At 54.6% G+C, this 26993-nt stretch overlaps 1 protein-coding gene across 1 annotated transcript in view; it reads left to right on the forward strand.

Annotated features, from left to right (window-relative positions):
- Positions 1-917: 917 nt before the first annotated feature.
- EPHA8 (EPH receptor A8) overlaps positions 918-26993 on the forward strand; it is a 51502-nt gene continuing 25426 nt past the window's right edge. Inside the window, exons 1-3 of the mRNA XM_040588569.1 lie at positions 918-1084; positions 13904-13968; positions 22557-23220. Of these exons, the coding sequence (XP_040444503.1) occupies positions 1000-1084; positions 13904-13968; positions 22557-23220 (814 nt within the window). The 5' untranslated portion in view covers positions 918-999. The remainder of the gene's footprint in view (positions 1085-13903; positions 13969-22556; positions 23221-26993) is intronic.

Consider the following 26993-nt stretch of genomic DNA (forward strand, 5'->3'; position numbering starts at 1 on the left):
GAGCGAATAACTGCACCGCACGTGACATAGGTGGGAGTCAGCACCTGTGGTTACCGTGGGCAGGTACAAACGATTGTTCAGCATTTAGATGGGGAAACAGTCGTGGCTGCTGTAGGGGGTCTGTTGACAGATGCCGAGTGTTTAATGCTGAGCAAGGTACTCAGCTGGCTTGGCAATTCTGGAAGCTCCAAGTAAGAGGGGTGCAAAGCCTTCCTCAGGAGGAGAGGATGCTCTGTGCTCCCAAGGCAGCTCAGACCCCTGTCGCACGGCACCCTTGCCCAGTGCCTGCCCTCGCCCACCCTGGGAACACTGCTGCGTCCTCCCAAACCCTGCTTTTGAAATGGCTGGTCCTCTCTCAGGGAGCCAACACGGCTATAAGCAGGCTGGGTGCTGCCAGCCCTGGCCGTGTTGCCCCCTGCTCCCGCTGTCCCAGCTCAAGGGCGAGCGGAGAGCTTCTATCCCAGACCGATGAAAAGCGTCGAGACGGGGGAAATTCTGCCCATCTTCCCTGGTCCCAGACACGCAAGGGAGCACGTCCAAGGGGTTTGCCCCTCTGTGCACACCGAGGCTGAAGGGCAACCCCTTCCCCTTCACGCCTGACCCCAGCTGCAAGTTTGGCTTGCGCAGCAGCCGGGCGAGAGCAGCGAAGAGGGATGGGGAACGCGAGGAGCAGCGGGGGCTGCTGGAGCATCACCAGGGAGGGGGGCTGGCTGGCAGCGGGGAGCAGGGGCCCGCCGTCCGGATGCTGGGGCTGGGTACAGCGTGGCGTGTGGTGCGGGAAGGGGGGCTCGCTGCAGAGCCCACCCAGCCCATTGGCTTGCGAGCGGTGACAGACAGGCTGCTCCCTCCCTGCCGAGCCGCTCGCCTGTGTGGATGCGAGCAATGTGCGCAAAGTGCCTTTGCATTAGCCGGCGTGTGCCATAGCTCCGGGCACTCGCTCGCAGAGGTGCTGGGACAACCGAGGTGGCCCTGTCCCGTGCCTGGTGGCCCTGCCGGACCATGGCATGGGCACAGGGGGACCTGACATCCTCACTCTCTATCGTCATCGCTTTGGCTGCCTGCCTCTCTGCCACCACCAGTGAAGGTAGGAACCGGGGTGGCCCTGGAGCGACAGGGCAGGACTGGGGGGGCCCTCAGGATCGCTGCGGCGGTTTGGATGTGTCCACATGGGCTTGCTCGCTCCGATGGGCTCAGCTTCTTCGTGCTCCCAGGGGAGCACAGCTCCCGGTTCCTGCCTGCCTGAGTTTGCTTATCCTGGAGCTTTGCACCAGAGGCTAAACTTCGGAGCTGGGCAGGAGGACTTGATGTCTGCAGCAATGCCTGCCAGCTCTGCCTGGCCTCCCCTGCAAGGGCTCTGCTGCAGCGTGCAGGGGTGGCTGCAGAGGGGACAGGGACACGGGCACCAGCTCAGCCATGGCGATCACCGGAGCTGGCGGCAGCACGGGGCCGTGCTTGCTGGCCAGGTGGTGTGGGCTGCGGTGGAGCGAGTGGGTGGTCACGGGAAGGCGTGCAGAGGGTGTGAGGGGCTGGAAGGGCACTCAGGTGGGAAACTTGTCACCAGGGAAAGGGCTGGAAACTTCTGAAGTGAAAAGCAGGGATGCAGCCAGGGACTCTCTCCCGACATCTCGGTGTAAGCCAGGTCAGGCCTGCTCCCTCTGCCAGGCCACTCTGCCCCGCTGCTGGCTGTGCTCATCCCTGGCCCTTGCTGGCAGCACAGCCCCGCGCCGGCGTCTCGGGCTCCCCTCGGGTTCAGCAGCGCTGCTCCCGCTGCCTGCCACCCACCCACTCGCCTGCCTTCCGCACTGGCAGCGGCGTCACGGCTGCTTCCCAGGTCTGCTGATCTTCATCACCCAGAGATCTGCCGTTCCCACTCCTGAGCGTGTCCTTGGCACTGGCAGCAGCATCCTTCCTCCCTTCTGCTATGCCTGGGAGCCGTGGCCAGCACGGAGCAGCCCTCTGCAGCGAGCCTCAGTGCCGGTGTCCCTACCCGGCAGCGGCAGTGGCATCCCTCCCTTCTCCTGCCCCTGCAAGCCTGCCATCCTTCTGGCATGCCGAGGCCCACGGGCTGGCACCACGATGCCTCGTGCACTTTGCAGCACCGCGCTGGGCCAGGTCCTTGTGCCTGCTACTGTCTTCCGACACCCACCTGCACCTCCCCTCCCACCAGCCTGTCTTGCCTCACCTGTATTACCCAGTTCCAGCTGTCTGTGGGTCCTAACCCCGTTTTCTGCCAGCTGGCTGCTTCCTAGCATTCCTCCTGCTCCTTTCCCCACTGGCTTTCCTGCCCTTGGGTTCTCACTGCTGGGGATGGGCTGTGTGGGTGCACGATGGGACCCCAAGCACTCCAATGCCCCCATCCCTTGCTTGCCCTCCGCACCACGGTGCGGCAGCTGCCCCGTACCCCGCACCCTGGGCAGAGTGCAGTGCAGGATGCTGCCCGTGCTGCCCTGGGCTCTCAGCGCTGCAGCCCTACCTGAACTCAGCTAACGCTGCGCACGGACATGCAAGGCTGGGGCTTCTTTGCTTTCCGCTGTTCAGGAGACTGCTGGCTGCTGGGATGGGTTTCATGGCATCTGTATGAACAGCCAGGCCCTGGGCTACTGTCTGTCTTCTGCTGGGAAAGACCTCGGTTTCCCACAAGACTTTCTGGGAAGGAAAGCTAGTCCCAGTAACAGCTGTGGTCAGGGGGATGTGTGGGGCTGAGGATGAGCCCGGCTCTGGGGAAGACCAAGCGTGTTGGATCTGGGTTAGACTGGGCAGAAAGTGCTGGGCGTCATGAGGACACGGTGTGGGACCCTGCAGAAAGCTGGTGGGGCTCCGTCCGCTGCCTGCAAGGATGCTCGTGCCTCCGTGGGTAGTAGGGCACTGCTCTGCAGTAGCACGGGGCAGCTCAGTGCCAGCCAGGCCCCGTGGTACGGGCAGTGGAGCTGGGGATGTGGCAGCAGGCTCCTGCCAACACCTGGCATCTCAGGGTGCTGGGACGACCTGGAGCATCCATGCAGGGGTGGCTGCGGTGCCGAGTGCCCTGGCATGGGGATGGGACTAGAAACACAGAGAGATGCTGCCAAGTGTAACATAGCCGTGGTGTCTCCCGCACTCCGCTCTTGCCGGCCTTTGCTACCCCGTTTCTACACCGCATGGCACACGCGGGCACGGTGCGAGGGTGTTGTCGTGGTGCACAAAAATGCCCGGCTGCTGCTGACCGTGACCTCTGCTGGCTGCCACGGTTTACTCCGTGCCGTGCATCTCTGGCCGTGCCACCCAGCAAACCCCACGCTTGTTGGAGAGATGCAGGGTAGAAAATTACGGCTGCAAAACAAATTTAAGGCGGGTGCGTTGCTGCACTCTGCATGTGCGTATGGGGAGGCAATCACTATATAAAGATGTGTATTAACCTGATGAAACGGCTTCGCTCTGATTTTCTTCCCCTTCCAAGGGTTCCCAGTACCTTTCTCTTCCCTGCAAGATTTGTTCCAAGAAGTTTATTCTTTTCAGTCTTGCATGCAGTGGGTGCTCTGGAAATGGGAGGAAAAAGGAATCGCCGTTTCATGGGAAATCCCATTTCGGTGTGGCAGCCATTGCAAAACACATTGAAAGCCAAAGCTCAGATTTTTTCCTAAATGAGTAAAAATTTGCAGTGGAAGATTTTTGTTTGGAGCACTGAAGAAATTTTGTCTTAAATTGCTTTAGAGCAGGGAGGTAGGAAAGTTATTTTCAGTAACATAGATAGACTAAAATATTTACACTATTACACACTGAGTTGCATAGGCAAGAATTACAGTAAAGCGGGTATCTTATGTGATGCCGTGGATTGAAGTTAAATAATAAAATATGAAATATCCTTGTTTTATTGAAAGCAAATCAGATGAGCAGAAATTACCGCATTTGGGGCTTGGGCAGGGGGTGACAAAAATGTATTTTCTGCCAGAAAATGACACTTCAAATGCTATTACTGGGATCTGCGCCCTCCCAGGTGATGCCTCCGGCTCAGCTCTGCCCTCCGTCTGTGAGGTGGGGGACCTTCCTCGCCATCACGGCACGGACCCATGAACTTGGGTGGTACCTTGGTGGGGAACATGGTGCCAGAGAGAAGGGGGACCTGGAGATGTCTCCCCCAGGATTTCAGGGCGCATAGGGACATCTGAGGCAAACAGCGGATGACGGGGGTAGGGTGATGTAGAGGGACCGTACTGGGGAGGATGCAGAGCCGCTGACACAAGGATGCTCACCTTTTCCCCGTATCACGGGGTTGGTGATGGAGACATTTTTTTTCCTCCCTCCGACAGGGCTGGGGTGCGGGAGAGCACCGGGGTCCTTGGGAAAACCCAGCAGCTTGCTGCGCTGCCGAAACGGGGCCAGGGAAGGGTCTGTGGCAATCTCCCTCGCTAATCTCTTGATTGTAATCTCATTAATTGCCCTTCTGCTCAAACAGAAAAAGAGGTAAAAACTCATCCTCACATTTTTTTCAGTGCTACTTTTCTAGCCCTTCCGCAACAATGCCGAAGTCGGGGCTGTGGGAGAAGCAAAGCTCTGAAAGGGAGAGGAAACAGCTTTTTCAGTTGTAAAAAGGCTGTGAGGATGCCGTGGTCCTCTGTAAGAATAGGAAACAAGAGGGTTTAGGTACACAGACTTTTGGTTATGGGGGATGGGGAAACATTAGTTTAAAAGAGGGAGTGGATTTGGGCTATGTTTGAAAAAAAATAATTACAAGAAAATAATTTTGGGGGTGTGTAATTTTTTGATTGCTCCCAAAATGCTGATATAAAGCGAATCCTTGCATGATTTTAGATGGGCTCATGGGGTTATGTTTCTGGTCTCACCTTTATTTCTATCCTTCTTGTATTAATAGCTTATAAAACTTCTGGAAAATCAACCCCCTAAATTTGTAGAAAAATAATACAACAGTGCACAAAACCCACCAACTCTGCAAGATTTTTTTTCATTCTCCTTGAATTCTTGTTTCCTGAAATCACGAGGGGTTTATTTACAGTGGAAATAAATGGGCACCCATTTTGGTGACAGTGGAAATAGATCTGATGAGTCTAAATTTGAGTACAGCTGAAAACCCGATGAATAACTACAGGGATGAAGGAATTCCCTATTTTTTTGATTGTTGAGAAATTACCAGAAATATATTTTACCTAAAAGAAGAAAACAAACAAAAAAAAAACCCCAAAACAAACCCCAAACCAAAAATAAATGAACTCCAGCTCCCAAAGATGCTCAGCCCAGGGAGGGACGGAGAGCGGCTCGTCCCATGCATCCCGCTGGGGTGGGCGCACGTGGGTCCCGATGGGCAAGGCTCCGGGATGCGCCGGTTTCATCAAGCCATCCTGACACCTCCGCTCTTTGTTTCGGTCGGGTCCTGTGTTTTGTACGTCCCTGCTCGCCTCGCTGGCAGCCTTCAGTGCTGCCTTTATCTCCAGGGGCAAATCCATTCATATGATAACTCTATTCATACCCTGACAGTTTTTGATAGTTCATTCTCCTAACCCCAGCCGTGTTTGCATGACCAACACTCAAAATTATTCCTCTGTCACAGAGAAACAATTAACCCCTTCGGCCCTGGTAGTTGAAAAGTGAGCGGCGGGATCATGCAGTCGTTATTTCCTTCAAAAAGAAACAAAACAAAAAAACCCCAAACATGTCTCACCCACGTAGATGTGTGCTACTTGGGGTCATAAATAACCACATAAAGGATGTAACTCCTTCATGGGTCAGGTCCAGCCACACCAATAAAGCTTAATGAGCTGAGTTTGGCTCAGGGATACCATCCAGAAAGGTATTCAACATTTATCTGAAGACATTGGTGAACGCAGATCCATCCCTGCCCTTAATAATTTTTTCCAATGCTCATCAGCCTCAGCCTTGAAAAATTGGACCCCTCTTTTTCCGTAATACAAATTTGCCTGGTTTCACCTTCCAGCCATTTGTTCTTGTTAGGCTTTTCTTGCTAGATTAAAGACACCATATTTTTCTGCCGTGAAAGTACGCTGAGTGCAACCGGGTGCCTCGCACCCCTCATGGGCACAAGCAGATTGGGCTCTGCAGGTTCCCCTCGCTCATGTTTTTTTTTCCTCCATCCCTGGTATTATGGTGGTGCCTGCGGTATCTTCTGCTCTATCTCCATTTTCTTGTATTTAAAATGCTTTTACCATGTAAGTGAGCGGCAGCAGCGCTGGCTGCAGCTGGAGAGACCAGCTCCATCCCAGTATCAAGGGCACACACCAGTCACCTCATCCTTCCTTTTGTGCTAGGTACCTCCCATCTAATTTTAAAGGACTCTTGCGATATTTCATTACTGGTGGCATGAGGTATTCAGCCTGTCCCCTCAAATGTTTTTAGTATTGGTATTTTTGTCTGGAAAGATGTTCCGTTTCAGAAAGCTATTTTTAAGAGGGCAAAGTAAGGCAAAAGCCTTTATAAGAAATTAACTTGCTTTAAAAATGTCACTGGGATACAAACTGCTAAGCATGGTTTAGGGTGGCCAACTGGTGTGAGAGGAAAAGCCATCCTCGGAGAAATTAGGGAAAAGGCATCCGACAGCCTGAAAAACTGCATTCCAAAGCCCCTTCCGATAATCCAGATAAGCGAGCACATTTGGAAAGATCCACATTTCCCTAGTGAATCTTCCAGAGAGGATAAAGCTCAATTTTTTTGCCAGGACTACTGGGCTGCAGGGGTCAGTGGGAAGGGCAGGGTGTCTTTTGGGGCACTGCAGGGCTCGTCCTGCCGACAGACTCGCAGATTCTGCCACGGGCACAGCTCTCCAGCGCCAAACCCACCTGAGTTGCTGTGGGTGGCACGGGGACCGGCTGGGAGCGACAGCGGGGAGTCAGGAGTTTGGGTAAGAAATCTGCAAAAATCCCAAACTGGCAGGAGATAACCGAGCAGGCAGGTGGGTTTAGGTGGGGAGTTGCATGCTCTGGGATAAGGACCTGAGATGGAGTTAGGGACTTCCCTGGTGTAAGCTTTGACTCCCCAAAAATGCAGCAGAAGTCAGAAACCTGGGCAGCTAAAGCTGTAAAAGCATTTGTGTCTATTCACGTCGTGTCCACTTTTGCTATAACCCAACACCCGTGAGAAGAGGGAGTCAGGACCCCGGCACAAACCCCTCTGGCGAGGGCTCCCATTTCTCTGATCTGTGCTCCGCAGGTTTTTCTTATCACAAGCAGAAAAGGCGTGTTCCGTGTTAGCAAAATCTCCTCTATAATTTTTAAAGACTGTCATGGTGGTGTGTTACTGGTAGCATGAAATATTCAGCCTGTCCCTGAAGCTGGGACTGCAGCTTGGTGGAAAATGGGACGTGTAGGTCCGAGTGCAGGTCCGTTAGGTGTTCTTCAGGCTTCTGGGTTTGGGGACACCGGTCAGGGCTGCAAGAAGTTGTCCTTCGGTGATGTGTGGCCTGAACAGATTAGTTCTCGCAGGGCTTTAGCCAAATGAGATGCCGAGAGGTTGCTGTGCGAGGCACGGGCTCCTCTCTGCTGATGGATGGGTCCGTGTCGCATTCCCATCCCTTAGGCTGGGGACGTTGTGATGGAAAGGACTTGCGTGACCCCCAGATGGCCAGACCTGGGGCCACCAGGTCTGCAAAGCCTTTCTCCAGGGCTGCAGGGACCCTTCAGCTCCCCTCGGTGTGCCCCGGTGCCTGTCCCCTCCCCAGCCTCGCCGCGGTCCTGCTCCTTCTCCTGCTCACACCGGGTATTTCCATGGAATATCTCGCCTCCCTGACCTTTCTCATCCTCCCGTCCCCAGAGCCTTCCCACCTCCTCCTCTGGCTTCTGCCCTGAATTACAACAAGCCCAACCACCCCTCGGGGCCCAAAATAACTCTTTCTTCACTGGCACGAGCCCCTGGACGAGGGGCCGTGGAAATGTGCTCCCCCCTCGGGGCTGGACCCATACAACCTGTCCTCAAGCCCTGGGACATCCCGTGGATTTTTAACGTTTCCAGCCAGTTATTTATCTTCTTTTATTTATCGTTTTATTTATCGTTTGCACGGTGCAGGGATGCACCCCGGTACCAGAACACCCTGCCTGGGTGGGTACCGTGTGTGCTTTAATTTGGGTCACCTAAACCTGCAGATTCACTTTGCCCTGGCTGTCCCACCGCACACGAGCATCAGGAGTCTCAAACCGAGCAGGAAGCATGAGCATTTTACATCTCTATTTTCTCACCTATATTTCCGAGAGAAAACACTTTTTTTTTGGTTGTTTGGCTCTTGATGTGTGTGGGTTTTTTTGGTTTTGGGTTTTTTTTATTTTTTTTTCCTAGGGAAAAAAAATGCTGCCCTGTAATTTCAAGGGTTTTAGCCTTGGAAATACTTTATTCAGGGTGTTTTGTTTTGTTTTGTTTCATTTTTTACATTATTTCACGACACCTCAGTCTTACCACAGGTTATGCTCTTGCACTGCACATTATCTTACATGATATCATGCAGGGTCTGGAAGGATCAGGTTGATCATTTTATTTTTAAAACCTGAACTGCGCCTTTTTGTTAGCACTGATTGAACAAACAAGCTTTCTTCCTACATCAAAGTATCTTCTGCTCGTGGTACCCTGAAAAGGGGTGACCCTCTGGGCAGTCCTTATGGGCATTGCCGCTCCTGATGCATCACAAAACGATATAAAATTAAATACAGAAAGTTCACAGCAACAATCCAGAGGTCTGAGAAGAAATCCTGAAATGGGAATTAGGGCACATCCAAAAAGCAGCACTGCTTTTCATGGCAATTGTTTGAGAACGGTTCATTTTTTAAATTACTATATTTTTTTTTCCCAGCCTGATTCTGGTATTTCCAGAAATGTGGAAATCCTACGTTCCTGCTGGATATGGTGACATCTTTTACATCCTACCCCCAGTGCTTTCCTCAGTTTCCTCTCTGGGCAGCCGAGGCCAGCGGGTGTTGATGCGAGTGTCACCCCCGCTGTGCCCTTAGTCCCTGCAGCCCCGTGGACAAGCAGCTGCTCGACAAAGCCTGCGCGGGTCCGGCTGCGGCTGCGGCAGAACGATGGTGTGCAGCACCCTGCCGTCCTGCCCACCCTGCTGCCACCATGCCCACCCTGCCACCCTGCCCACCCCGCTGCCACCGTGCCCACCCTGCCACCCTGCCCACCCCACTGCCACCGTGCCCACCCTGCCACCACCGTACCACCTCCCTGCCACCATGCCCACCCCATCACCACCATGCCCACCTCCCTACCACCGTGCCCACCTCCCTGCCACAGTGCCCCCCCCCGCTGTCACCGTGCCCACCCTGCCACCACCATACCACCTCCCTGCCACCATGCCCACCCCACCACCACCGTGCCCACCCCGCCACCACTGTGCCCACCTCCCTACCACCGTGCCCACCTCCTTGCCACTGTGCCCACCCAGCTGCCACCGTGCCCACCCCACCACAACCGTGCCCACCAGGCTCGGTGGGGCTCAGCCCCTGCGCACAGCTCCCCCGTGGGCAGAGCTGACCTACCCGCTGGACTTGCTGCTCTGACCTCGAAGCCCCAAGGGCTGGCCGCGTGTGTTTGTGACTACATGACTCTTTTCCTTTCTTTAAAGATAAATATTGTCCCAGGGAGGGGGAAGCTGGAAGGAAAGCATGCCAGCCTGTCCCCCCGCCATGCTCCGAGGCCGGTAAGACACAGCTTTGTTGGTCGGCTTTGCCTCCCGATTCAGAAAGGTCGCAGCTGGCTATTCAGCGTGCCCCTGGATTAAACGGTGGGACACAAATAGCTGACCCACCCTGGCCCCACCTGCCCCTTCAAAGTCCTGTCTGAGCTTATGGGAAATGAATGCTGCCAGCCCTTGTTCCCCTCCTCTCAGGGAGCCTTTCCCTGCCCCTTTCCCATACCCCGACTTTCTCTTCCCGCTGCCGAGAGCCTTCCCCATATAGTTCCCCCACCGAGTGGGGCTGGGGCTGTGGGGCCAGCGTGGGGTGTACAGACCCGCGGGTGGCTGCGGGGGCTGAGCCTGCGAGTCTTTGGGTAGCGGGGAGCAGGAGCGCCTAACCGTGCTGATAAGAGTTTAATTATCGATGCAAAAGGCGTTGTTGCATGGGGGGGAGCCTTGCTGTGAATCTTGGGAGGCCTTTGAAGTTGTGATGGAGAGGAACTGAAGCCCAAGGGAACAGGGCTGCTCCCACTGACCCTTCCTCCCCATGCCTGCGCTACAAAGCCCCTGCCTGGGAGGGAGACGGCAGAGTAATTAGAGTGAGGACTGCAGTGGGTTAACAATTAGCGAGGGTGCTCAGGGCCCTCTTTGGTCCCCCACTGCTCTTCTAGAGGCTGGGGCTCAGTGCATCCCCCAGTGTGTCACCCCCAGGCTTGTCCCGCTACCCCACCACGCACCCCTGGGTGGGCAGAGGGTCCCCAGGCTCCCCTGGGCTGGGCAGCTGTGGCTGCCGTGGGACCCTTCCTGAGCCCGGCATGCTTAGATGTGGGACCCCCCGGCGCCTGTGCCTCTTAGGGTTGTAATACAGCCCTGCGGGAGCCGCCACCACACACGCAAGTGCTGGGAAACGTTTCTGAGCACTTGCTCCCTATAGGTATTGGTATAAGGCAAGAGATATATGGACCCGGCAAAACACACAGCCTCTGGATGCGAGTCCCTGCCTCGGCTTCCTCACTCATCCCAAACGGTGTTTAGAATTTGGTAGATCTGGGTACAGGTATGAGTATGGATAGGGCTACAGGTATAGATGTGCATACAAAAATAAAGTGGCAGGTATAAATAAATTATACATCACATACATACATGTATACCTGGTCTTTGACTCCTGCGTAATTTGCACCTATGAGATTGCAATGTGCACTACTCGCGCGACGTTAGATGATGCAACTATAGAAAGGAGCAAGTAGGTCTGCCTTGCGTGAGACTCTGTCTCAAGACCCCGGTTGGTGCTGGGGAAGCGACCTGCTTGCTCCTAGGTGCTTCCATTTGAACGGGCAATCAGGCTTGACAGCTTTTCCACCAGTGCAAGAATTTCCCCTGACACCTCCTGGTGTTTTGGCTCAATACGCCGAGTCAAGGCCAAGGCACAGAATAGGGAAAATACAAAATGGTGCTCAGGAAAACAAAATGGAGCTCGCCGCTTGAGACTGATACGTGCAGACAGTCCATAACATCAAACAGAATTGCCCAGCTGTAGGAGAGAGGTCTCCCAAACCGGCACATTTTCTGAGAAACGTTTCAGCTGAAAGGGGTCCTTTGTGGCGGCCTCGCTCGCCCTCCGGCATCAAGGACGGGCTGTTTCTGAGCATCGCCTCCAGAGATGCAGCTGGAAGATCACCTGCGAGGGGCTGGATGGGGCAGTTGTTGCATGCGATGCGGCGGGTTCCCTTTGGTGTTCATCTGTAGCCTCCCGCTGAAATGGACAGTTTGGGTTTTGGGAGAGTGTGGGTCTCCCCACATCCCAGCACAGCCTGTCATGGTGCTGCTGGGTGGATGCTCATAGCCACAGATGTGCGCTATACCATGAGTTAATGCAGGAGCTCTTGGACATGCAATGCCTCTGTGTTTGTGCAATGCCCGCTGCAGTGGGCTTAATGCATAGGACTCCAATGCACTTGGCTGAAACGCTTGTTAAGGAATCAAAGAAATAACTTAGCTCTTTTCCTTCAAAGAGGTTCAAGCGATCTGCTCCACGGGCGTGTTGCAGGGAATGCAAGCTTGTTTGTGCACCAAAGCACCCGCAAGGAGACGGCTCCATCATCTGTACCAGGTTGGGTGACAACCATGTGGTCCACGTGGTGGGATGGGGCGTCGCAAGCTGGCTCCAGGTCCCACACGCCGCTGTGCAGAGAAGCCTGGGGCATGTCCCACCATGCCTGCTCCGATCTCAGCATCATTCCCCACGGCGTGACGCTGTGGCTGGAGCCCAGTCTGTTGCAGGCTCCTCATGCTGCTTGGAGAGCAGCGAGAGGCAGCCGCATCCATTGCTGAGCATCTCAGCGTGGGAAAGAGGGTGCAGAGACCACGGCGGGGGGGACAGAGGGTCTGCGAAAGCGGTTCCCTCCCCGCAGCCTGCCTGCTGAGGGTCACTGCGACTGTGCTCCTGCACTGTGAGCAGGGAAACTCCCGAGCCCGGGTTCCTGCTGGGCGAATTACCCAGGGAAAATAGGCAGAAAATCTTCAGATTAAGAATAACAAATAAAAATGGATTTGAGATCTCCGAGGTAATTACTCCGTGCTGAGGGCAAGGGGCCTCTTTAGCAGTGGGAGCAGCGCCATGCGGGGAGTGGAGGGGCTCGGCCTGCTGTTGGGCCAATGGAGTCACACAAGAAACCCTGGAAATTCTTTCAAATTGTTCTGCTAACATTAATAAATGCCTCAAAAGCTCCTAATCTGCTCTGTCAGGAGCATGACGTCCGGGTGTTTCACAGCCAGCTCACGTCTCTGCTCTTCTCTCCCCCCTCTTTTCCTTCCCTGCTTGGTAATAGTAAATGAAAGTGGCACCCGTTCCCTCGGCTGCTGGGACCAGCGTCACACTGAGCCCAGCCTCTACCAGGGCTGGGGCTGCTGTCCCAACGTGCCCCATCCCCACCGCGACAAGCTGGTGCCTTGCACCGAGACCACCATCCCCCCAGCGCCCAGGGACCAGCTGTGACATGGTGCTGCAGCAGGGATGCGGTGCCCAGTTGCCTCGAGGTCCAGTTTGATGCTGCTTGAGGGTGAGGATGGGTAGCCAGCACGGATGAGGCATCCGGAGCAGGATCGACCTTACTGGGTAGCTGCAGGGCAAAGAGCACTGGGCAAAACTGGAGGCACTGGAGGTCCCTGAGGGAGCCTGGTGCTGATGAGGGGTGACGAGGCATGGGCACCCTGGTGTTGGTGGCACGACGAGGTGAGGGCACCCTGCCAGCACCCTCTCCCAGGCCTCCACCCCCCGGCTCTGTACCCTGGAGCTGGGGCTTGGGCTCCTTCCCCAGGTGCTGAGCAAGTCAGGGGGTTAGAAGGGTGGTGGCAAGGCTCTCCTCTGCCTGGTGCTGCAGCGTCCAGCGTGGGGCTGACGGGCAGTAGGTGACACCCAGGGGCAGCTCACCCTTTGCACGCAGCAATGCTGTGGCATCCCGCTGCCCCCACTCGGCTGCTGACACTGCACAGGTTTCTGTGGGAAGGTCCTGAGTACATTCAAAGGTGTCCTCATCTCTCCCCCCACGGAAGCTGCTCCCCTCTCCTCGCAGATTTGCCCGTGTCTCCTCGTTAAGCTGGGCTCCCAGTGGTGGCAGGGCTTCTGAAGGGCTGGCTTTGATGGGTCTCCCCACGCAGCTGGTCCCCTGTGGTCTGGCCTCTCCAGTGGGGTGTCAGCCAGGACCGTGGGGGGTCACTTTGTGCTGGAGCTGGGCACCATGGTGCGTAATTACAGTGGCTGCTGGAGTGCGGACTTCAAACTGGTGGTGCTGGGAGGGAAATGAGCCTAAAGGGCTCTGCAAAGCCTCTGGAGGAGAAGTGTCCGGGCAAGAAATGATGCTCCCATTGCATTGGTGTGGGCACAGGGTGGGACTGCCGGACAACCTGATGTTTGGAGTTTGTTTCCCCAGCTCTCCCTTGCTTTGCATCCCTCTGACCTGCTCTGCATCCCCTCTGACCTGCTGTTGGCAGCCCCCTCTCCTCCAAAAGGATGCGTTGCTCTCAGCCCTATGGCCAGGACTGATACAGCCCCACCCCAACTCTACCCCAAACCAACAGCTCTGGGGAGCATCATTTTTTGCCATCCCCTTTCTCCGTATCTGCCTCAGCTGCAGCCAGGCAGGTCCCTGGCAGTAGCCCTATGGATCGATGGGTGCAGGGGACAATCAAGCGAGCAGGGTACAAGGAAGGGTCATTTGTGGGAGCTCAGTTCCTCACCCCTTGGGGATGGGGAGAAAGCTTTCTAATGCAGCATTTTGCTCCTGTGTTTTACAGTGAACTTGCTAGACACATCAACGATCCCTGGGGACTGGGGCTGGATGACGTATCCCTCACACGGGGTAAGTATGAAGTTGACACATGGGGGACCCCAGTGGGACGGGTCACCATGGGTACCTGCGGGGAGGGTGGATGGACATCCCAGCCCCAGGCTGGTGCCTTGGTCAGTGCTGATGGGGCAAGAAGCCCACGTCTGTTGGGAAAATACTAATCTGAAAGGCTAGCAGTGGGAAAGTGGCATTTGGAAATGCCGTTTAACTCTCCATGTCCCCTGGGAGGGACCAAATTGTCACCAGGTCCTGAGCTTTGAGGGAGCTCAGGAGCTGGGTGGCCCCCACGAGCACTCACAGAGAAGCATCTCATTCCTTGCTGCACCAGGGAAGCATCAGGAGGAACAGCTCAAAATAACGGGGAAGCTCTCAACCACCTGTAATCAGAGGAGCTGGCTGTGGGAACTGGGCAAGAGGGGCAGGGAAGTATCCCTTCTGGCTGGTTCCTTATGGGGAGTGGGGATGCAATGTGACCAGGAGGGGTGTAGGGGAGATGACCCCCATGTAAGCCTGCCATCTCTACTGGCTGCATCCTCCCTTCACTTGCATTTCCATGTCTAGGTTTTCCTACCACAGCAGCTTTCTGGAAATTGTGAGTTTCGGATGGCAGGGGGGACCTGGCTGGAAGGATTTTGCTCATTCCTTTAGTGAACAGAAACAATCCCATAAATACACACAGGGCCAACTGCAGGGCACAGTGGGGCTTGCTGCATGCACAGGACGTGCAAAACTGGGGTGCCTACCTGGCTTCTGCTGCTGGGTTGATTTTTCATGTCCACTCTTTTTCATCCCCTCTCGGAACTAAACGGTCCTAATCTTTTCAATTCTGCCTCCTACAGAAATCTTCCCAGGCCTCTAATCATTTTCATTGATCTGTTGCTTGAGACTTTCAGTCGCCGCGCTGTTTGAGCAGGCGTGATCAGAACCGTGAATTCCTAACAATAACAATGATCGGATTTATAGCAGGCATTATCATATATGTAAATATATTAGAACATTAATTCGGCTCTAATTTTAGCAGTTAACTGTTGCAATGATGACAATTGTGGAAATGTAATAGATTGAGAGGTACAAGGTTGGAGGGGACCGCAGAACTGATGTGATGTGATCTTCTGCAAAAATACGGGCCTTCAGACCTGTTAATTCACTCATCTCAGAAAAGCCCATCTTTTAGGGGAAAAAAATAAATTGACTACAAAATTGCCAGTGGTGGCAAACCCTCCAGATCCTGTAGCAACGTCATTAACAGGTCCTTGTTAAAAGCCCATCATCACATGGGTTTGCCCACACATATTAGTGATGTTTATTAAGAATAGTCAATGCTAGATGCCAAAAAAAGAAAAAAACAAAGAGACTTGTATGACGCCTAACGCCAAAACCACCTCCTGGACATGCTGCTGTGTCCTACAAGACCTAAGTAAGTCAGGTCACCACTCCTCACTTACCCTGTGCTTTTGCTCTGCTCGTGGCCTTGTCACCCAGAGGATAATCACACAGCTGTGTGAAAACCGTCTTGAACACCTTCAAGGAGGGTGCCTGGGTTTTGATGCGACATTCTTGCACAAACAACTTTGCATATCTTTTTCCAGCTGGAGGTTTTAATGGCTCCTCTGAACACTTGTCTGGACTGTGGTTCTTCCTCCATGGGCCACTGCGCCACATCATCCTGAAAGAGCATCTCATTCCTTTACCCTCCTGCTGGTTCTGCAGCTCCGGGTGTTTTTTGGAGTAGCAAATTTGCACTTGGATCCAGCTGCCAGCAGCAGAAAGGAGATGGGATACGGGGCTGTGGTGTCTCAGTGAAGCTGCTGTCCCGTACTCATTTGCAGCGCCAATGATTTGTAATGATTGCTGCAGCCCCTGCAGCAGGGGTCAGATCCAGGTGGGAGGCATGCTGGCTGCTCCACAGGCTTGGTAGCCGGGCTCCACGTGGCTCCCAGCCTGCTACAATCTCTGCTTTAGGAAAGGGACTGAGTTTGCTGGTCACCACCTTGGGAGTGCTGCTGGTGTTGCTGGAACTGTCCCAGCCCACCAGTGTGCCGTGGCTCTGACAGCCCTGGGATGGTGTAGGAAGGAGGTGGTGTACTGTGAAGCTAGATTTTATATGAGGTCCCTATTTTTGCTGCCATTTCCTTAATTCAGACACTCCTGCTGGAAAAAAAGGTGGCAGTGCCCCCCCTCCCTGCGCTATCCCCCCAGGCTGCCCTGCCTGAGCCATGGCTGGAACACGCACTGGGTGCTGGAGGGTGCAGGATTTCCCCACAGCATCTCTGTTCTGTCCACAGACAGACTGATCCATTGCAGCATCCTCCTGCCAAGGGCCAGTGCTGCTGACCCTGGCTCCCCAGCTGAAGAGACGTTTGGTTTTGCTTTACCTGCTTCTCCTGTGTGAGCCCAGGGCCACCGCATGGGTGACAGCGGGGAGCGGGGTGGCTCTGGCTGGGTCTTTGCATGGCAACAAACACCACTGAGCCCCAGCCCCCAGCCCGAGGAGCTTAAGAAGGAGACTGGTGTCCTCTAGCTAGGTCCCTAGTGCCCTACAGCTTGCTTTTCCAGCACCTGCAGGTCCTGTCCCACCTCCCTGGGGCCCCTGGGAATGCCAGAGCTGGGAGCAGTGTCCTCTTCTGGACTGGGAGATCCCAGAGCTGCCCACACAGTCAGGGCAATAATCCAAAGAATCAGCAGTGCAAAACTGGAAGGCTACCGCTTGCAAAGGCCTGATGTTTTCATCACACCTGTGGGCAAGGTGAACTTGCCTCACAGGACGGGTTTTTTTTCCTTCTCTGTGTTCACTGTGGCCAGCAAGAGCAGGAGCAGGGGGCTGGGAGCAATGGGCACAGCACCATCGCCCTGGGGAGTGTCAAGCCATCAGGGAGGCAAGCGTGGCCTGTTTTGACATTTCCTCTTGCTAGACAATTAACTGAGGGGTAATTGGCTGTAATTGCCGCTCAGGGGTTTAATTGCATCCCCCCCTCACCTCCACCCCGGAGACACGTGCAGGAAGCAAAGGGTCACTGGGAGCATCCCTGTCCCGCAGGCTGCGGCTCCTCTCAATTATAACTTCAAAGGGCTCCCAGGAGCTTTGCAGCTCACTGCAGCCCCCGAACAATTCCCTCTGCATTGAAAATTAAACTCTTATCAGTGCCGTCAAAGAGGCTGCCCCTTCCCCTTCTGTGCCTCTGGTTTCCCAGCTTTTCCCAGCAAAATGCCCCAGTGCCCCAGTGCCCTTCCCTCCCCTCTCCTCGCTTGGCAAGTCACCCTCTGGATCAGAGGGAGCCTGATCGGCCCCTTTGCAAATTGCTTTTCTACTGCCTAATTAAAACGCTGATGAGATAAGTCAACATATTATTAATAATTATTGTATCGTCTACTTTGATTTACAAAGTCAAACAGGAAATGATTTTGTTCAGACACAGGGTATCTAAGGAGCTTGAATGCTGCCTTGCAAAAGCTAATTATAAGGGGAGCACCTTGAGTGCTGGAGAAAGGCCCCCTGTGCTGCCCAGGACCACCCTGTCTGCTCCCCCACCAGCATCTCTGTGGTCTGGCCCCACAGCATCCCCCTTGCTGCCCAGGCTGGGGTCAGCCCAGGGGGCTGGTGGGCACCTTCCACCCAGGCAGCTGTCCCAATGCCTGGCATGCTCCGTGTTGGCTCTGCTGGTGGGAGCAGCAGGAAAGACCTTCCGAGGTGGTTTGCACCTCCCCATCCCTGCCCCTCTGCTCCTGGGAGAGGGACGGATCCTGAGGCCCCTGGGCACGATTAGCCAAGAGTTCTCTTCCCTCGTTCTGCAGCAGCTCAGAGGTAAAACTGGCAGAAAGACACCAGATTTGCTTGAACAACCAGCTGAGAGCACAGACAACACTTTTCTGCCTGTGGGATGATCCCTCAGCAGTTTGTGCATCAGGGGTGGGGAGTTCACGCTGCTGTGAGGATGCTACAGTAAATGCCCCAGGACCGTACTGTGTGCAGAGCAAAGCTCACGCACTGGGGGACATTTTCTGCCTGGTCCTGCCACCGACAGTCAGTTCATGGCTTGGAGGAGCCCTGACTTATACGCCAGCCCTGTTACAAAGCAGGGTCTCCCTTTGCTCCAAGCCCACCCTGCAAAAACCCTGTCTCCAGTCTGGCTGCGCTGCTTACTTGCCATTTCAGCTCCCCTCAGGGTTGTGTCTTTCTCCTCAGACCACCAAAAGCTATTAGGGCTCTCCCACCTGCTCAGGCCATGTCTCCTGCCCTCCGTCACTTTGATGTCCTTTTGCCGTTTCTTGGGTTTCTTTTCCAATACGGAGCCTCTGCTTGGATCCAGGAATATCAGCAAGTTACAGGGCAAGCTGTGGTGAAATTCATTTTCTTTGGGAAAAAAGAAAAAAAAAAAAAAAAAAGATGAGTTGGAATAGAACATTGGAAAATAAAGATTTAGACTAGTAATTGAGATAAAAGCTCATCTCCCAGTGCCTGTTCAGTAAATGCTGGGTTATTGCTAATTCCCCAGACACTGGTCACTACCAGGAGTTAATCACCTGCAGTGAAGCTCAGGGTAGTTAACTGCCTGACAAATCCCTCCTTAGCCACAGCAGCGACTGATTTCATGGGGATTATCTCCATTAACACCTCCCATCTAATGATTTATAGCTGCAATAAAGCCCTTCCTTTTTTTTTTTTTTTTTTTTTTTTTTTTTTTTTCTCTCCTCTCCCAGTGCCAGTGGTGTGAGGGGCCCAGAGGCTCCCAGGGAGGTGCCATAGCCTTGTGCTTGGGAGGGAGGAAAGTGCTGGATGTCTCGGCAGCAGGAAAAGCTTTGCCATGCCAGGCAGACCCGGCATCCCTCCTGGAAGCCATCCCAGGGCTGGGGTAACCTGTCACTTGGCTCCCTCCATGGGTACCACAAGGGTGGTGGGAGGCTGAGCTTCTGTTCCAGAGGGTGGTCTCTCCTTGCGTGTGCATCCCCTCCACTCCTCCTCCTCCTGTCCTCCTCCTCCTCCTCCTCTTCCTCCTTCTCCCCACTCTGCTGCACCACACAGGCCCTGGGAGACTTCTAAGACCTTGCTCAGCCGCCCAGATATCTGGTGTTTGCATCTTTCGCCTTTCATAATCTGGCATTATTTTTTTTTATAACTGGTGTTGACTTTAATTTAAACTCTTAGGCAAACCCCTGAATACAGATGCAATCATGTGTGCCCCCCCCCCCATCAACGCGTGCGCTCACCACATTAATTATGATGTCCTCATTTCTGTCTCGCTAGGGGATCTTATCACAATGATGGGGGCCGGGCTGAGCTTTGTTTAATGAAAGCCTCTTCAAACTGTTAGCCGAGAGCAGGGATGCCAGGGGGCTGGGTGCATGCACAGTGCCTGCGCTCTGGAACCGGTGGTACCCAGCGTCAGGGGCTCCTCTCCCTGGCCTTAAATGCCCGTAATGAAGAAAGACCCTTCCAGTCATGGGGATTCCTGAAATGGGTTGCTCCAGCCCCGATGCCCAGGAGATCCTGGGACCTGGCAAAGCTTGTGGAAACCTGTGTTGCCTGGTGGGACTCTGGGAAGATGCACTTGTGGCATCTAAGCCACCACGTCAGTTGGCCTGCCTGCCCTCCATGCATTTCCATCCATGGAAAAGTGCTTGCCCCGTTAGGCCAGTGGAACATGTGGTGTTTTGGGCCAGTCTCAGACTGGGATCCCAAGGCACTGCGTGCGACCTTGGGAAAGAGCTGGCAGTCCAGCTGCTGTGCAGAAAAGCAGCAAGTTTGAAAGAGTGATGATGCAAATGCAAACCCTCCGAGTCTTCCCCTGTGGTTGATGCTGACCACTGCTGGTGCTTGGAGATGGGTATTTAGCTCTCTGCTGTCTGCCAGAGGTGAGGATGCTGCCAGCTCTGGCAGCACCACAGTGGCAAGGGGACACCGCTGTTGAGAGCACAGTCACCTCTGCCAGATTTGGGAGAGAAGCGAAAGTCTGGAGACCCAAAGCAATCACACTAGCTAGAGGTCAAGGCATTTTGGTGCACACAATAACCTCGTATTTCCCTTGCTGGGCACTCCTAGAGAGCCAGGGATGTTGCAGAGGGGACCTGGCACTGCAGGGAGCATCCCCACTATGCATCCTGCAGCTCTGCCCTCACCTCGCATCTCCTCCCATGCACGGCTCTGCCTCGCTTCCCCCCAGGGAACTCAGCAGGGAAAAAGACAGGAAACAGATGTTGTGTTAATTTGTGCTCAATTAATTTCTACAATGACTTCCACCCCCTCTGCAGCACGGGACAAGAGGCAGGAGTGTATCCTGTGTGTCAGCACTTTCTGTGGGCTCACCTCTGTGGTTGGGGAAACTGAGGCATGAGAGGAGTACCACGGCTTACCCCTCCAGCAAAGCACACAGGTAGCCTGGCCCCTTCCCACGTTGACCACCTGAGTGCTGGGGAGAAGAGCAGGTCTTCAGTGATCCTAGGACCTAGGACAGACATGGACATTTCTGGCATTCAGAAGAACCAGAATTATTTTTCTCCCCTGGCAGTGGCTTGACTTTCACACCCTTCACCAGCGTATTCCCCTCTGAGCTTTCACTGACGTTTGTACCTGGACCTGCTGCCTTTTCCAGGTCGCTTTAAGCTCTTTAGGAGTGAGAAGCAGAGTTTTCTCCTAAGCAAGATGCTGGGGAGTTTTGAAGATGTATCGCACTGAAATGACTTCTAGCACTAGAAGTACAGCAGCACCTCCTCCGCAGGGCTGCAGGTCGGGGAGGTTAAATGAGGAAGAACTTTCCCATCTGAGAGGGGAGAAGGGAGCGGGCTGTCTTACAGGTATCACTGATAACCTCTTGCCAATATCTCCCATGTTCTGGAGGTGTGATGCCCTCCCTTAGCTGTGTCCTGTCCTTGCAGTGCTGGCAGCCCTATAGCAAGGCTGTGGGGTGCCTATCCCAGGAGATCTGTATCCTCGCCAGCTCCTACAGTCACTGGGGTGAAGTCTTCAGGCTCACCCCCTCTGAGATGAGTATCAGGCTCCTTCTCTTTGGGATGATGTTGGTTTTGTGTCCGTAATGGAACACAGGTCACCACTCGCACAAGAAAACACCATTTTTGTCCTGTCAGAGCAAGCCCAGAGGTTTATTTTAATGCACTTGCAATGCTGCTTAAAAGATTTGTTTTCCTGCTCTGTGCACTGCTGCTGGAGCTTTTCTTGGCTCCCCCAGCCCCCCCAGACAGCACACAGGCTGGCAGGGCACACGGGGTGCCATGGTGGGGGGTGCTCCCTGTCAGCTGCCTTTGGGGGTGCGCTGAGGCTGTGTGGGGTGATGGTTTGGTAGGCAGAGCAACAAGTGCTGCAGGGATGCCAGTACCTTCCTAGCTTCTGCAGGGTTGTGTCTGTAGACTGGGGCATGATGGTGGTGGGACTCAAGCATCTTCAAAGCCTGTTGCTACATCCAGGGAGAAGTCAGAAGATTTGAAGTCCTCTGCATCTCTTCCTCCTCCTCCTTCTCCCATAAGAATAATTCAGGGGTCCCAACCCGTCCATGGGAGATGTGATTGGGGTGCCTGGTTTGGACAGGGATGTGAGCTGAAGAGGTGGTGGGAAGCCTCCAGAGAAGAGAAGGTCTGTGGGTCCTGGTGAGGGGTTGGTGAGGGTGGAGAGGGAGCCATGTGAAGCAAAGGAGAGCCCGCAGAAGTGTCCTGTAGCCCTCAACAGCTCTGCCTAACCTGTCCCTCAGCTATGGAGCTCATTTGTATGCAGAATCTCACTGCTCCTCACTTCTCAGCAGTTACACCCGCTAAGCACCCCTCTCCTAGATGACACAAGTGTCCCTGCCCCTCTAAACTCACTCAGACCCCTCCACTGCAATCGTGCTTGCTGCAACCTGCTTTTGTGCAGCATCTGCTCCCCAAGCTCACCCTGCTGCCACTGCTACACTGAATTTTAACCCCAGAGTTGCCAAGTTTTAAGCCCCTGGGGTCCTAGAGCCACCCCCCTCCCCCACTCCAGCCTCTCAGCTCACACTGAGGGCTCACAGTGAGGAATCACACTGACGCCACCTTGCCTGGGAAGAAGGGGGCTCTGAGCCCCTGTGGATCCCTGTTTCTTGCTGGAAGTCCTGTGTTCACTGCATGCTTCCCCTTCACCCCGTGGCAGGCACCCTGAAACTCCTTCTCCAGCTGGGAAGTGGCCTGTGGAGATGGAATGAGCCAGAAGAGATGTGGGGGAGCAGCAGGCGGGTGCCTTCCTGCTGCTGCTGTGAATGGTGGGTTGAGCACCAAGAGAAGGGACGTGCACGCGTGGTCTGGAGGGTTTGGAGCCTTCCCAAACACCCACTCCCCCCAGCTTCTGCCATCAGATCAGAGTTGTGCAAGCAATCCCGCCCGCAGACAGGGGTGGGCTTCACCCAGCTCTGCATCAGGGTGGGCTGTGAGAATTACTGCCCAAATTAGTGCTGGGTGAAGTCTATTCATCCTCATTTTGCTTTGGCCGGTAGCAGCAGCGGTCTCTCATCCAGATGCAGCTGCTGGAGCAGAGGGAGTTGATCACGGGGTGGGTGATAGCCCAGACTCCTGCGTGTCCTGCCCTTGCCAGGCTTACAGGGACATCTGGAATGACCTGTTCTCTCTCTGTCCTGCAGTGGGATTCAATCAATGAAATGGATGAGTTTTTCAGCCCCATCCACACCTACCAGGTCTGTAATGTCATGACCCCCAACCAGAACAACTGGCTACGGACCAACTGGGTTCAACGGGATGGCGCGCGGCGGGTCTATGCAGAGATTAAATTCACGCTGCGGGACTGTAACAGCATGCCGGGCGTGCTGGGCACCTGCAAGGAGACTTTCAACCTCTACTACCTGGAGTCCGACCGGGACCTGGGCACCAGCACCCGGGAGAGCCAGTTTATGAAGATCGACACCATCGCAGCTGATGAGAGCTTCACCAACGTGGACCTGGGGGTGAGGCGCCTGAAGCTGAACACGGAGGTGCGGGGCGTGGGACCACTGAGCAAGAGGGGTTTCTACTTGGCCTTCCAGGACATAGGCGCTTGCATCGCCATCGTTTCCGTGCGGGTCTACTACAAGAAGTGCCCGGCGATGGTGAGGAATTTAGCATCCTTCTCCGAGGCTGTGACCGGGGCAGACTCATCCTCCTTGGTGGAAGTGCGGGGAGAGTGCGTGGGCCATTCGGAGGAGAGGGACACCCCCAAAATGTACTGCAGTGCCGAGGGAGAATGGCTGGTGCCCATTGGGAAGTGCGTGTGCAGTGCTGGCTACGAAGAGCAGCGCGATTCCTGCATGGGTGAGTCCCTGCTTCTTACTGGCGGTGCCTGCAAGGGGCTCTCGCCTCTTTGGGGAAGGGCTGAGGACAGAAACCTGCTCACAAGACAGAAGCCTGGCCTCTGTGGAGGCCAAGGGCTGCCCAAACCTTTGCTGGATGGCTTCACGCTTCCAAAATGTGCCACTGGTACCACCAGCAAGCCCTTTGGGCACTCCTGTGAGCCTGGTTGTGACAGGTCTTGGTGCACAGGGCATGGCTTTGCGATGGGGGCTGGCACAGGGACAAGGACTGCCCTGGCTCCATCTTCCCCTACTGTGGAGTGCGTGGCCCAGAGATCCCAGACCAGTGCCCCCAGCAGCTCTGGCTCATGCTGAGTCCCAAACCAGTGCCCCCAGCAGCTCCAGCTGGTGCTGAGATCCCTGCTGGTGCACTCCAGCAAAGCACAGCTCAGCCTCTCCAACATGCCCTGCCGCTCGCTTCCCTTTGGCAGGGGATTTTGAAAGCCAGGAAAGCAAAAAGAAAAAACACCAAGCTTTTACAAAACAAGGTTATTGTGTCCATCCATCACCCCTCCCTGGGGCTGCTGCAGAGCACTGTCATCTGGGGGTCCAGAGAGCCTTCCTGGGGGTCCTCTGTGCCACTGGGCAGGCTTCAAGCTGCTGACTGTACAAACTGTGATAAGGAAGCGGGGTGACCAGCAGCAGCCACGCACCAGGTACGGGGATGTGTGTGTACAGAGCACAGCGCTCGGGGCTCCCCGTGAGAGCCCTCCAGGCAGATTTGTTTGCTCTTGGTTTCTTTATGGGATGTGTTTAGGGGAGCAGCACAAATAAGAGTGCGGGGCCTTTGTTTGAGTTTGTCTCTCTCAAGCGGAGCATTTGTCTTAGGGAGACTTAACGCAAGGTTAGGACGTCCGACGCCGGACTGGAATGGATCCAGGTGCTGCTGGGACCAGCGCCGGCCCCAGCGGGTCCCCAGCTACACAGAGTGGGAAGGACGGGCAGAATAAATGCTTCTATCCGCAACTCCTTCTGTCTGTGCCCATTGATTTGAAAGTCAACCTGGGATGGATCTGATAATTTAGAAAGGGTTGTCTTCTCCCACGCTAAAGGGTGGCTGCAAAGCGTGCGTGGGGCCAGCCATGTGCTGCCGTGGGAGGGGGCACTAGTATGGGTCCCAGCCCCATGACTGCAGGGAGGTTTGGTTCAAAAGGGCCAAACACCCCCTCCCCGTATTCCCCTCCTGCAGTCCCATGCAGCAGACTCTGCCCCAGGGCATCACCACCCTAAAGCTTGAAGGCTGAGGGAAGCCCTGGCATCGGTGGCGTTGTGCTCAGCCTGCCTCATTTTCCTGTGCTCCCTTGGACGTGTGTCTCTCTCCTGGGAACAAAGCTGTGGGAAAGCTCCTTCTCTGCCCTCCTGCCCTTTCCTGGTGGGATTTCCCCTATCCATAGGCCGGGCATAGGAGGAAGCACGGTCCAGCCTGCCTCCCCAGCTGGGGGACACACAGGCAGAAGCTGGCCCTTCTGCAGGCAGCTGCACTCAGGTCCACGCTGCTCAACCAGCGATGCTCCCTGGTGAAGCTCTCTGGGGCTTGTGGCATCATAGGACAGAAATGTCACCGGCCTTTCATGGACCTCAGAGTCATCTTGCCCTCCTGCCTTCCCCATCCCATTTCTCCAGCTCCTAGCGCAGGGAGTTCGATAGCCCCGCGTCAAGTGAGCAGGGGCATCACCTCCTGCCTCCTGTCTCCTTTGGCAGGTGGGTGTGGAGCAGGAGTACATATATTTACAGATGAAAGCAAACAGATGCAAATCTCTGATCTAAGCTTCTTGTGCCTGATTGGGGCAGAGTTCATTTTTCACAGTGAAAAGTGCCTTTCCAGAATGATTTATAACCCCAGTGGATCTGTCGTAGTTGGAAATTAGCTGTTTTAATTGTCAGGTGGACAAAAGCAGGATTCCAGTGGCTGTTGCCCCAGCAATTTTTCATTCTCCTTCACAGGGATGAGATGATATAAATCACTCCTTGTGGCCCTAATAATCTTTCTATAAATATCAGGGAAATTCATTTTTTGCTTGGGGGAAAAAATTAGAGAAAAGATACTTTGCTTCTATGGCAGTGTTTAAAATGTGATTCCAAATTAATTTCCTTCTGCCTTTCACAGCCAGACGCCTTATTTGTCAAAGCTAAAGATGTTTGAACAGTGGAGGTTTCTCCCCCTCCTCTTTAATGTTCATTTTTCTAAGGACCTGCCAGAGTGATGGAAGACAGTTCAGGAAACCAGATCATGGCCAGAGCTGTTCCCAGCTCTTCAGAGGAGAAGTAAGGTTGTGCCACGGAGCTGGGAAGGACAGGGTGAGGTGGGACATGGTGGAGGATGCGTAGAAACGTGGGGAACTTCTCTGCCTTTTGTCCCCTTGACTTTCAGCCACCAGCTTGGATGCCCCTTTTTTTTTGGCGGGGGGGAGGCAGTGGCTGGGATCGCTGACTCCTTGCACTTGCCCCAGTGGGATCCACATGTTTCATCTTGTTGTGGTGTCCTGGTGTTTGCCATAAAGATGTGAGGGGCAGTTCCCATGGGATCAGGGGACCAGATCGAGGCACTAAGGTTAGTGACCATGCTAAGGATGCCAGCTAGCCTGGCATCAGCTGTGTCACAGCCCCACACTGCCCAAGACATTTGTCCCCCGTATCTGTGCCTCAGGCATCTGCCTGATCTTCAGAGGCACAGGACCCCCTTTTCCAGCTGTGGCTGGGCACAGGTGCTGCAGTGCCTTCCTGGGCAGAACCCGGGTTTGAGCATGAATCACCACAGCTGCTGATGGGGTCCTGGGGTCTTCCAGCTCCTAAAATTCCCAGCTTCTAGTCCCATAGCATCCTCTGCCACAACCACCCCAAGGATGAAACCCCGGGGGGGGGGGGGGGGGGATGTCTCTTCCAGGGCAGCACAGCCCTGCTGCCCCACTCGCTTTTCCCCTCCATTTTCAAGGCTCTGAAGGACTTTGCTTCTCTCACCCCCATCATCCACAGCCAGCCTTGGATGCGCTGCTCTTTCCTCCTTGAAATGCATCAGTCCGCAGCAAGACACGTTAGTATCTCTTACACACAGCAAATAGCAACTGCTCTGCCTAAATAGCAGAATAAGCAATAGCATAAGTGAAAAGGAACTGTCCCAGCAATTTATCAGATAAGAAAACAATCAGCATAATTCACCTTATTTATATGCAGCTGCTGCACAGGACAAATAGAGACCCATTTCAATAAGGTCAGTGCAATTAGAGAAATGAGAAAGGGGAGCACTTTAACCCTGGCTCTGCTTCTGTGGGAAGGGAAGAAACCCATAAGCCGCCTCCTCAAACAGCCAAGAGGCTGAGACCTGGGACACGCGGATGGATGGGGAGGTGGACAGGGTGGCTCACGCAGGTGAGGACAGTGGCTTTCCACCCCCCCACCTCCTACCAGCCCCAGCCAGACCCTCTTTGGGGTGGGCTGCCCAGCTCCTGAGCCACCAAGGTTTTGAGCCCATGGTCCTTGCACCAGGGTCAGCCTTTTGGGCTGGATCTGGATTAGTCCTTGGGCTGCATCTGTCACCAGCTATCAGTGAGCAAAACTGGAAAGCTGGGCTAAAATCTGTTTAGCTGATGATGAGTTTTGCGTGCACAGAGCTGGTTTGGAGTATCAGCAGCACTGCTATGGCTATGGATCATGGTGCTGCTCTCTGGGAGCTGACACAAACCCACCCACCCACCCAGCCACCAGTCACAGAGACCTCCAGGAGTGCAGAATCTTCCA

The sequence above is a fragment of the Falco naumanni genome, chromosome 3 (genome assembly GCF_017639655.2).
Source record: "Falco naumanni isolate bFalNau1 chromosome 3, bFalNau1.pat, whole genome shotgun sequence".
Taxonomy (NCBI): Eukaryota; Metazoa; Chordata; class Aves; order Falconiformes; family Falconidae; genus Falco; species Falco naumanni.